The 12613-nt window shown below is 36.0% G+C and overlaps 1 protein-coding gene across 1 annotated transcript in view; it reads right to left on the bottom strand.

Moving 5' to 3' along the window:
* Positions 1-1801: 1801 nt before the first annotated feature.
* PTPRD (protein tyrosine phosphatase, receptor type, D) overlaps positions 1802-12613 on the bottom strand; it is a gene marked incomplete at its 3' end in the record, with an annotated part of 66991 nt that continues 56179 nt past the window's right edge. The window contains exons 18-19 of the mRNA XM_010282760.1: positions 11754-11866; positions 1802-1899 (exon numbers count right to left, since the gene is read on the bottom strand). Coding sequence (XP_010281062.1) covers positions 1802-1899; positions 11754-11866 — 211 coding nt within the window. The remainder of the gene's footprint in view (positions 1900-11753; positions 11867-12613) is intronic.

Raw genomic sequence — 12613 nt, 5'->3', positions numbered from 1 at the left:
AAATGGATAGATGGAAACAACGTAGTATCTCTAAAGCTGGTATTTCAAAGATAAATGTTGAACCCCACTGAGAATAGCAATGTGAATGGAGCTTGATGTTGATCTACCATTGCCCACATTTTAATCTTGAATGTCTGATCTCTCTGCCTCAGATGGTATGTGTTGTAAAAAAAAAATAATAAAACGAATGTGAAAGTTAAAAAGTTGTGGAGGGACAGATACTAAGAATTCAATGTATTTTCACAATGCTGGCTATAAATGGTTAAAATTACATTCTCATGCTCTCATTATGATTTTAATGATTTAAATAATAAAGGAAATATAGGACACCAAAACTTTTAAGTTTTATTACAACATAAGAAGAACCATATCATCTCCATAATGTGCTAAAGATGTAGTAAAGGTGTATTGTTTATTTTTATGGAAGTTATACTGCATTATATTACTTGTAATGACATTTTTTATTTATTAAATGGAATTTCCTACACAGATATTTCAAGGAATTTTCCCATAGTACAACAGGAAATGATTGTCAAATTTGTACCAAATGTTAGCTTTTTTATAGTGAACATTCTGTTACATAAATTTCCTTGTACAATTCTTTATATGCTACAATCTTTGTATTTGAGAACACGGGATTTACACACAGAAATGTGAGAAGATATTTTCACATTTTTTGTGACTGCGACCACAAACAGCAATCTTGAGATGCTCTTGTAACAAATTTATTTCCATGAATTGTTGATCCTATGTTTTCCTTTTGTCATGTAATGATATTATTTGTTAGAGGGGTCTTGAGGTCTTTCTGACCAGCACGTTCAATTAAATAATAAACAATTGTTGTTCTCTATCATAGTAGTTAGTATTAATTTTTAACATTTTCTGTCAAGACTTTTTAAATACATTGGGCATTTACAGGATCTCTGTACCATGCAGAGTCACATATAATTATGGAACCAACATGTGAAAGTCTTCTTCAGTGTTTTTTATGGCACTGTCAGTGTTCACACGAACCTTCAAATGCAATGAATGTGCAATCCCTAAAAAAATGAAACTAACATGTTTAACTCCAACATGCTAACAAAGTCTTGGGGAATTTTAAGCAAGGATTAGTGACATGACAGACTATAATGAAAATATTGTGTTAGTGCCCCCTCTTGGAGTTGTTAATCTTTGGATCACTGACACAACAGCCCATAGCTGCTCTAAAGAAGCATTATTTTTCTGACTGTTTTGTGCATACTTTATGCACATATTTTTGACATAGACCATACTGGTATTGAAGAAACAGCTATAATTTACTGTGTTTAATGGCTGGCTATCTAAGTCCCTTTAGCCACAAATTACTGACAAGAGAGGCTGCTATTCTCCACAGCACCAATGCCTATCTGGGGAGGGTACGCTCCATAGATGGCTAACTTCTCTGGAGCTTGTGCTGTATATGTCCTGCCAACATTACACAGGAGAACTTTTAAATAATCTAAGGATCTTTTAACTGCAGAGTAGATAGATGCTTGTATATACTAAAAAGAGTAAGTGCTGTATCATTCACACACTACTTCAAGTTATGTGCCCGTGGAATGTGCCTGACACGTATCCTTATAAAAAGAGAACAGATTGTTACAAGCAAAGGAGCACCTTACCAATGTAGTCATTTTACATAGAGAATTTTTTTAATCATAGTTTTAATATCATACAAAACTGGTGCTATCAGTGTGGGTACATATCATAGAAAAGTCTAGGGGAACAGAAAGCATGACATTTTAAACAATTTGAATAATGAGAAAGTGGGGAAAATTACCTCATACTCCTGTGAAAACTTCAAATTGTCATTTGCTTTCAATCTTTCAATGTGATCTGCAAGTTCCAAGATAGGTATTGGGGGATGACTGGCCATACCTGTTAAACAAGGAAGAAGAACATAATTTAAAGTAAACTACAGTGATGTCATCACTCTAAAATTTAGAAAATGCAGTAGTTAGAATGGCTAGAAATGTGTAAGTAGTAAAGATGTCATATGTGAGAGAAGCAAGCAAATAGTTTGGTTACTTAAAACAGGACATGCTCTAGATAGATGAGCTCTGAAGCCAAATGAAAAGAAGTCACCAAGCATATTCCCAAAGCTAACATTCCTAGTGTAGAGGAAAGAGTTACTGTGATATGAGTCAATGAGGTTAGCTAGGCATGGAAAAATGAGACAGTTAGACCTGATGTTGACCTCTGCTTTGAGTAATGACTCTTAATGTCATTTCAAACTCCCTTCTCCGCACTGCATGAAATGGAAACTCCATTGAATTAGATGAGGAAAGGTGAGCTGAGAAACAGACACTGAAAGAGCCCTAAAGGGGAAAGAATAGTGTTTTGACAGAAAACGAAGTGACTTATGCATAATCAAGAAAAACAAACTTGAAGAATGAAGGTTACCGAGGTAACCAGAGACACCTGAACCTGCAAACAAAATGGTAAAAACCAAAGAAAGGTCAAACCAACATAAAACTAACTTATAAAATAAATTATAAAAAATGAAATGGATAGCTTGAAGATTAATTAGAATGCATCAAGGTCTAGAAGAGTGACTACTTATTCTGGCTAAATTAGAAATACTTAAATATTTTATGAGATTCTGAGGTGACTGACATTCACATGCAACCATGAATGACTAGAATAACATGCACCATTGCTTTTAGACAACAGTCACTGAAGACAACATTGGACATCAGACAACTGGAACTTCAAAAATGTTTTCACTAGTAGCAGATTGTAGAGGCAGGGGTTGTACAGTTTGGCTGGATACACATACTGCCTGCACTAGTACCTTAAAATATGCTTAATCTGAAACCCCATTTATCAACCCCCAAAAGTACCTACAATCTACTTCAGGTGTAAACATCTTTGTCCACTGATGGAGATACTGAATGAAAAAGTAGAAGAAGAAAAGGTGGGAATCAGAGATAGACACGTGTGTGGAAGGGAGTGTAGGAACAACAAGGCAAAAGAAAGACAGAAAAGATGTGGGGTCAACTAGAACAATCTGCCAGCCAAAGATTTGCCAGGCAAAAGTTTGTGAACATGTTTGTTTCACACTATTAGTCTTCACGACTCTCTCCAAAATGCTTGCATTCTTCTCTTCATGCTTTATACTATCACACCTAAAATGAAAGTGCGTTTTCAATTGCTTGTTGGAAGAAATCAAAGCTGGCTAGAAAAATTAAGCTAGTGAACCCCAGGATCTCTTGAAATTACAAAGGGAAAACAGTGATGACTCAAGGGGGCTCAAGCTGGAAGCCATATTACAAAATGCAGTTTGCTTTGTCACCGTGAATTTCAAGAGCATGCCTGAGACAGTTAACTTGCACTTCCTGTAAACACAGCTGAAAATGACCATGTAGTTACAACACAGTCACACTATAGCATGTTTTTCTTCTTTATTTTTTTTTTAATTCTTGTTTACTTTTTGAATCTTTGACATTTCAGGCATCATACTAATGTCCAAAATAATGTCCAGCAGCACTGGCCCTAATTCTTCTGACCCTAAACATGTATGTTTATATATTACCTTCATAGCACATCTGTGATGGTGAGACATTATTTAAAGTAAATATTAAGGCAAGCTATCAGTCAACTAACAAAGCAGAATATTCAGATATAATGGGGAGTTTCTTATAAATTTCAATTAACAAATTAGTCTGTAAGTACTAATTTATTTTAATTAGTTCTTGTTGTCTTCCATTTTCCCAGAAATTTCACTTAATAGAACTTGACTATTCTCAAAAGGAGGGTGGGTGACAGTCATCTAATAATTACACTGATTGATCCAGATCAAGCACCCCTATGGAAAATATGCAAGTGAATAGGCACAAGAGAACTCTAGATTGATCCAGAAATGGAGGTGGACTGATGTACATCTAAAACAGTGCTTGAACAGAGAAAATAATAGAGACAAAGATGTTTAGACCTTTTCGAGCGAATCGTGGGAGAGAGTTATTATCATATAAGGACTGAGTGGTAGTTTGGCTAGAGAGGGAGGACACAGAGCCAATCAGGGAGGCGTAGGGGACTGAATTACTGCTCAAAGCTGTAAAAAGTAAAAGCCAATTGCAAATGGGAAACAAATTAGTAACAGCAGTAGACCATCATAATCAATCAATCTCGTACATACAGGCACTTCAGACATGCACAAAACAGCGTCTGGAAACTCAACTAAGAAGATGTCTAAAGGTCCGGTTACCCTACTGTAAACATAAAGGACAAAAAAACCAAAGAGAATGAGACTTGGTCACTACATGATGAACCTGAATAAATCACCAGCATCGTGAACACAAATCTCAATAATTAGCTTACTATGAAGGATTTTTTTTTTAAAGATGCTGAACATCTATTCTTCTTTAAACTATTTTTGTTTATATGCTCCTCTATACGCCACTTGACATTCCCAAGAGGAGATTTCATATTAAACACTTTGTGCAAAATGAAACTTGACATAAAACTTTCTTTTCTAAGGAAAAAAAAGGAACTACTTACAATTTCAGAAATCAACAAATTTTGACTGCATATAACCCCTTTCTCCACAACTCATTTTAGGCACTTACACTTGGACACTTACTAACTTTCTTCAAATAATATTTTACAGTTAACTTATGAAGTGAAGTAATTGCATTTGGTATATTTGCATCTTTTAAACACATAAAATGTGCTCTACTGAGATGATAAAAGTAGCTACTTTTTAAAAGAACTGCTGGAGGACTTTTGTTATGTATTCAGTCTATGAATCATAACAAGCATCATAACAGAATATGCTATGAACATTTTCAAATCCCAGCATATCTCATGCAAAAGCATGAGGCTCCTACTGAGATTAATGAGGGTTGCATATGAACAGCAGGTGTAGAACCTGACTCAAAAAACCCACCCAAAATACAGCTAAAGACATTTATTTTTGTGGCTATAAGTAATAAAATACACTTATTTGCTGACACACCTCCACATCAATCAACATATGCTATGAAAACACAGAAAATTAAAAATAAAATACAGCTAAATTACAACAGATCCTGTGACATGCTAGAAAGTCCAAAGAAACACCATGCTCAAAACATGCTTTCAAACTTCCTTTAAAATATGAAAATAAAGCCATAAAAACACTTAAAAATTCCAACAGGAAAAAAAACCCAAAACCACCACATGCAAAACACAGCTGAAATTGTATCCATAAGAAGCCTTCGTTTCCAAATTTGGTAGAAGATTGCCAAATGTGATTGATCTTACGCAGCCTAGTTGTAACCCCTCCACATGAATTAAATGATAATGTATGGTTTAATTACAGTGTAGAATTATCTTTTGATTAAACTGTGGTAAACACATGACTAAGGAATATGTGCCACAATTTCAAGGAAAAACTCAGAGAGCAAAGTCAGAATTCATCTGCATATTAACAGACATTAGACCTGTTAAGTATACTCTTTATCCCAGTGAAACAAGTGGGTGTTTTGGCCTTGTCGTTAGTGCATTAAACTAGGGCTTTGTTTGTTGTCAGGGTTTTATGATAAAGGCTTTTAGAAACATTTAAGAAACACATTTGTTTAGAAATTTTGATCTGTAGGTTGATATGCCCACAACAAACAAGAAGGAATTTAGAAGTTAAACAAAGTGCATAGCTGCTAGCATACAGACTACAATCTAGAGAAACTGAAAATGTGACACATTACTTTCACAGAAATCTCTTTATGAAATTAGTTGCATTTCAGGTCCACATTGAATTAACAGTCTGTGATTTTAAAAACTGATTTATTACACCCTCATTTTTATTTAATAACACAGAATACCCTCCCAGACACCAATCTATTTTGATGAAGATGTCCCTTTACATAAAAAGGAAGGAATCAGTAACAGTAGATACTGTTACTGATACTTACCCTTATCAAAAAGGTGGAAAGAAATGCATATTTAAAATTTGGACATGGAAATTGGAAAAATTGAAAGATGACTCCGATTCAGTAGGAATTTGGCATCCATGAAAATTTGGCAAGGATATTTTAAAGTATATTTGACAAAAAAAATACTGTTACTTTAAAATTTATTTTTCATACAGTTAAAGCTAAGCTAGAGAGTGATCTTACATCTTATGTACAAAGATAAATTTACCATATTAGCTCTAGTGAAATATGGCGTTCTGCAATAGCTATTCTAAAATTGTTACCAATGTGCATATGATACTGCAAAATTAAGCCAACTTTATTCCAGAAGTTTTTATTTTCATCAAAACTAGATTAATTATTCTGGAATGAAATTGATTTTTGTTCTGTATCAAAGACTTAGCTCTACCAAGCAGCCCTAGGGCTCTGTAGCCTCACGGCAGAAGCCCCAGCTCTGAGTGAGGTGTAAAACCCGTCTACACTGAGAAAGGGAAGACCTAGTTTTCAGACCGTGATCTATAATTGCTCAATACAGTAACATTTTGTATAACTATTAGCGAAAATCCAGAAAAAAAAAAATTACTCTTGTGAGGAGCAGAACTTTCCATTCCATCTCCCAGCTAAGGAGATTTTGATTGCGTCTAAGTTTGAAAGCAAACACAGAATCACAGAATCATTAAGGTTGGAAAAGACCTTTAAGATCATCAGGTCCAACCATCAACCCAACACCACCATGCCCGCTAAACCATGTCCTGAAGTACCAGTCACGTTTTTCTGAATACTTCCAGTGATGGTAAGTCCATCTCCCTGGGCAGCTTGTTCCAGTGTTTGACCACTCAGTAAAGAAGTTTTTCCCAATATCTAGTCTAAACCTCCCCTGGCACAACTTGAGGCCGTTTCCTCTCGTCCTATCGCTAGTTACTTGGGAGAAGAGGCCAACACCCTCGTCGCCACAACCCCCTTTCAGGTAGTTGTAGAGAGCGATAAGGTCTCCCCTCAGCCTCCTCTTCTCCAGACTAAACAACCCCAGCTCCCTCACCCATTCCTCATGAGACTTGCTCTCCAGAGACCCCACCAGCTTCGTTGCCCATCTCTGGACACGCTCCAGCACCTCAGCATCCTTCTTGTAGTGAGGGGCCCAAAACTGAACACAGTATTCAAGGTGCGGCCTCACCAGTGCCGAGTACAGGGGCACGATCACTTCCCTACTCCTGCTGGCCACACTATTCCTGATACAGGCCAGGACACTGTTGGCCTTCTTGGCCACCTGGGCACACTGCCGGCTCATGTTCAGCTGGCTGGCTACCAGCACCCCCAAAGTGGGCTATCAGGGAAGTGCAATTTGCACTCTGAAGCCTATACGTCTTTTAGGTGCCTAAACTCTTCATGTGAGTCAAGTTTACATGAAGAGCCATATGTTGGGTTGCTCACTGTGAGAAAGCTGTTCCAGTCTGATTTTGCTATGAAGACAAACCACAGTACTTCCTTCAGCATTGTCATGATTCTCGTAAACAGAAATTGTGTGGATAAACTAAGGAAAGAAATTTCCTGCTATCTTGCAAAGCACGTGACTAAATCCAGACATCACTTTTTCCACTTTTGTTTTTTGCCTTTGTTATTTCATCCCTTTTTGTTAATTTTTCCTCTGGACCTCTGATGTATCTTGGAAATAACTTAGTGGAACTTCCTCAGGAGCTCAGGAATATGTGTTTTGTGAGCACTTACTTATTTAATAAAAAAGCAGAGTCTTTAATTCATAGCTGTAATAATTCTATTTATTTTTCTATTTCAAAGCATCTTATTTAGTTCTCAAGAGATAATGAGATAATTGTTTAATTGGCACCCAATTACACAAATTACTTATAAGTGTGACACATTTTATACTTAAATGAGAAAAAAAACAGTCACTTTTGAGGCATGACTCAGTTTAGTTCTCTGCCTGATTGGCAGATTGAAGTCTTTGCCTGAGCCTTGGCGCTCTCATAACCCACTCAAACCACTTAACATCAGTTATTTTCCTCTATGCAAAACCAGCCTTCCCCATTTGATGAAACCTTTTGTGAGGGCTTAATTATTACCCCTTCCCTATACCCTTCCATGTGGCATAGACACTTCTAAAATTTGCACACCAAGTTAATGGTTTTAATCTCGTATTTCATAAGAAACTTGGAGAATGGGAAAAATGTGGCTGACTCTCCCTCAGCTACTCCAGTTCTGTAAGAGTAACAGACTTATAAATGAAATCCTGTATGCTACTGAGAGATTGTGTATTTTCATGTTTACTCAAAGAAAACTTGGCACAGCTGTGACCCACTCACTGGCATATGGGCTTATGTAGAAAATATACATTTTTGGATAACACATATGGACACGGGATCTTGTTCTCAGATGTAGAACTGGGGGCTATTAGAAATGTCAAGACAAAATGTCAAATTTGTCTATGGAGTTACTCCATCCAGCAAGGAGTGAAGCCAGAGACGAATTTGATCCTTCCTGAACAAGGCAAGATACAAAACCCTTTAGGTAAGAATTAGATTAGTGAAGAATGAAGTTCTGTATTGACAGGACAAGAAAAAGTAAAAGGAAAGCAAGACTTTTGCTGTGCTGGTAGCTTAGACTGTGGGTTTTTATGACATCTTCATGCTGAATTGACATTTTTACAACAAATACAACATAATTGTGTCAAAATCATTGTCTAAATATCACTAAAGATAAAATATTGCTTTCCCATAATCTCTCTCAAAAAATTATGCCTAAGCACTTGTATTGGGAGTATTTTGTACTTGTGGTTAGACATTCAGATTTACCACAACAAGGCCTTCACTTTCAAATTATTTTGATAGTTATATCTGATAAGACCTTTCCTTACACAAAATATGATTGCTAGCATTTTGTAAAGAGGCTGTTTAGAAATCTTTTAAAGTTTATGACAACTCGGAATTTTATAGGAGTGTCTCATTCACCTCTCCCAGTGAAAACTGGCAATCTGGATATGTCAATGTAATTTAAATTTTTTGTCCTCTAACACTTCTTCACATTACGGATTCATTATAGACTCTTCTTTTTCCTCTCCCACTAGAAGGAACTGGTGTGCCAGGAAAGCTCCAAGCAAACTGTGGGTGCTTTCATAATCTAAATAAATAAATCATTATCATAACAATGACGTCAAATCATCTATCCTGATGCAGTTGTACTGACCTGGCATACATCGATTATTAAAGTACATTCACCACTCTGTCATTTACATTATCTGTGGGTAACATTCAGAAATATTAACATCTTACAGAGTAGATAAGGCCATTGCACGAAGGTGACTGCAGATGCCTCTGTAAAAGAAACCCAACACATAACCCCATCAGCCCAAATCCCTTCTCTCGGCTGCTTGCTTTGCCCCAGCAGTACCCTTACTGCCTATTTCTGCTACCTGGTAGCAAATAAAAAACACACATCTGAGAATGAAAGAACAACAAAAACAACAAAACTGTTATCCTGAACGTAAAGCCTTTCTGTAGTTTCTCTACATTTGTCTTGAAAAGCTTTGTATTGTGTATTATTTAACGGTGTGTTACTGTGTGGAGATGGATAAACTTTCCAGCAGGATCTAAACACCTAAGTTAAATTCAGCTGGATTTTAATGAAACGGTAGCCCTAATTGAAGTTAATGTGAGTTAAGTGAGGTTCTGCTTTTACTAGCACAAGAATTGTACCTTGACTTCACTGTGGCTGAGTTACATATTAAGAACATGTTAATTAGCCAGTGTTACACAGCAAGACAAATCTCCCGAGGCAGGCTTTTTCTCCTTGATACTTGGTTGCATACTGAGTAACATAATGGCCTGACCTGTGTGTAGGGGTCTTAGTTGCTACAATAGTAGGGAAAAATATCATAATTTGATTTCTGTACTGTATTTGTAATAATAATTTTAATCCTTCATTTTATGAAAAGACTTACAGCAAAGAAAAATACCTCATCGTAGAAATGGACTGCAGATGTTCTCCTCCACTAGCTTCACAGAAAACGGCAAACTTCCCAGATAAACTACAGCACTACAGAGAAAGGTACACTTCCACTCCTCTCCAGTTCTTTTCAAATCAATGAGGTGGAATTATGGTGTCTACAAGTGCCACAAATTCTGCAATTCTTAATAACTTTACATTGAAATGTAATTTAGAATTAATTACAATAAATTAATTTTATATGTAAAGTTTTAAAGACTTCACAGTATTTTTTTTTCTGACCACATTTTATTTTAATTTATGAAGAATACTAAATGGATATGTAAGACATCACATGTAAATACATGGACAGCAGATAATTATGCTTATATACCTAGTTATTAAACCATCCACTCAGTATATATCTGTACACAAATACTTGTTTTAGGCATAAGCTAAACCGTAAGAACCGTCATTTTTCTTTTCATGTTTCAAAGACTTGTAGGTATACTTCCATCTCTGTAACAACCTTTAAAACCTTGTATGAAAGTGCTGGATAACATTCAAAACCTTTCCTCAGTAAGGATGAGTCTACATTAATATTACAGGCTCAAAAGAACAATTGTGAATCAAAATTTTGAATCACTTCCATTTACTGCACTTAGGTTCACATTGTTTAGAGGTCCCAGAGGATGTCAATAAGATTCTCATATTCAGATGAAACTAAACTAGAAGATGCACTCCTGAAACACACCTAATTTGCCGCAGCTGCGAAAGAGCATTCAGTGTACTGGAACAGACCAAAAAGGCAAGGCTGGGGTAAAACTCAAGCCTCCACACTCTTCCCTTTCTACCTCTGCCATATGCATGCAGTGTGGATGTGGGGTCTTTAGCCTCAAATTTGTTGCTTTGCAGATCCACACCTGCTGGGGCATCACTACCTTAATATAGCAACTGTTTAGAAGATCAGAAAGGAGATTTGCAAGTTCAGTTAACCCTTTTGAAATATTTGGTAAGTCAGCTTCTGCAGCTAATCTCTCAGGTGTTTAATTTCCTGCCTTTCTTGAATTCATTATTTTTTGTACTTAATGTAATAAATTTGACAAACACAAGGCTCGGGAAGATTTGGTAAGTAATTAGCATCAGACCAGGACTGTGTGCAATCATATTGTAAAAGAAAACAAGTCTACTGGAATACATCATGATCAAAATAAAGCCAATTAAAAAAGAAAATTGAGTCATAAAAAGGTCATAAAAAATCACTAATATTTTAGCTATTTCTCTTCGTATCTATCAAACCAAACAGCTTTACACAAACAGTGCTGTAATAAATAAAATAGTAAATAAAATATTTGGGAGTGTGTTGCCTCTACCTTCAGAACTCCTGACATGTTAATAACCTCCTTGACCCTAATATACAGCCTGATTTAAAAAGACAAGACCATTTATCTAGTTAGTATTTCTTTCCTGTATTGTACATTTGCAATGTAGTGAAACTTCCGGTGATTTTAATGAACTACCTGATAATGCAGAAGATAAGAGGGAAGCTTATTTACAAAGGAGTAGCTATAAGAATATTGTTAAGAAATAGAGGGATGCACATTTCCTAATATTTTTTCTAGCATTGTTAGGTTTAACTTGGAATTCTAATGCATAAAACACATTCATACAACATATGTGACTTGGGGGTCATCTTTACAGAAGTATAATTTTGTTTCATGCAGGATTTTTCTTTAAATGAAGAAATTACAGAATTATTTCCAAAACTAACAAAGAAATACATTGTGGAAAAACTCATTAGCAATCAAAATCTATTTTTCTAAACATCAATTTTTCTGTTCTCTAACAGCATCACTAACCAGTTTGTGATCACAGAGCTCTGGGTGAGGTATTATTGTCTCTTACCTGGAGTTTGAAAATTAAGGCGTCGCAGCTCCACTGGGTCTGTGGGATGGTGAGAAGGGACCTCCTTGCTGTTGGGTATGCTGCTCTTTCTAGAATCAGATTCAGCCCTCTTCCTGCATGTAGAAGGTGAATATATGTAAACATAAGATTGAGGTGTTAGCTTGACAAATAAAGGTTCATGAGCATTTAATCATTAAATTCTAAAGGTGAGATGCTTATTTCTGAAAGGCTATTTGATCCAGTGCAAAGGCAAAATAATTGTGCATGGTGGGTATGGCAGCTACAATTTGCAATGGCAAAATTAATCTAAATACAGTAATGTCAGAGGGAAAGTAACTGCATTCTGCCCTAGACTGATCCTCTAGATCATTCTGGGCACCTAAATAGTTACATATTATAAGATATAACATGAAACTTAGAAAAATTCACACTACCTCTATTATAAAAGCTAGCTAGCTGTATGTGTATTAAAAAGTAGCCAACTCCTGAGCATGTAATTAAAAACAAACATGCCATGTTACTATCATTAGAATACTTCATATTTTATACACATAGCTCTGCATTGCTTATAAAAATAAACTGCATTCTTTGGGTTCTCAATTTATGAGAGAATCTCAGTCTCAGTCTATGGGTTCTCAATTCTTTGTCATTCTCAGTATGACAGAGAACAGTACAGTAGACACCTGTACCAGAAGACTCCTATTCCCTTCGTTTTCTAGGAAGTGAAAATCTGCTCTCTTGCCTCTCATCTCTGTGAGACATGCACTACACAGTCTCCATGCATCTGATCAGACCTACATATTCAAGGCTCAGATTCTGTATTAATGTTTCTGATCAAATTAAGGTTTTCACTGCAACTA

Source organism: Phaethon lepturus, unplaced genomic scaffold (genome assembly GCF_000687285.1).
Source record: "Phaethon lepturus isolate BGI_N335 unplaced genomic scaffold, ASM68728v1 scaffold8552, whole genome shotgun sequence".
NCBI lineage: Eukaryota > Metazoa > Chordata > Aves > Phaethontiformes > Phaethontidae > Phaethon > Phaethon lepturus.
This window is presented reverse-complemented; position numbering and strand designations above follow the sequence as displayed.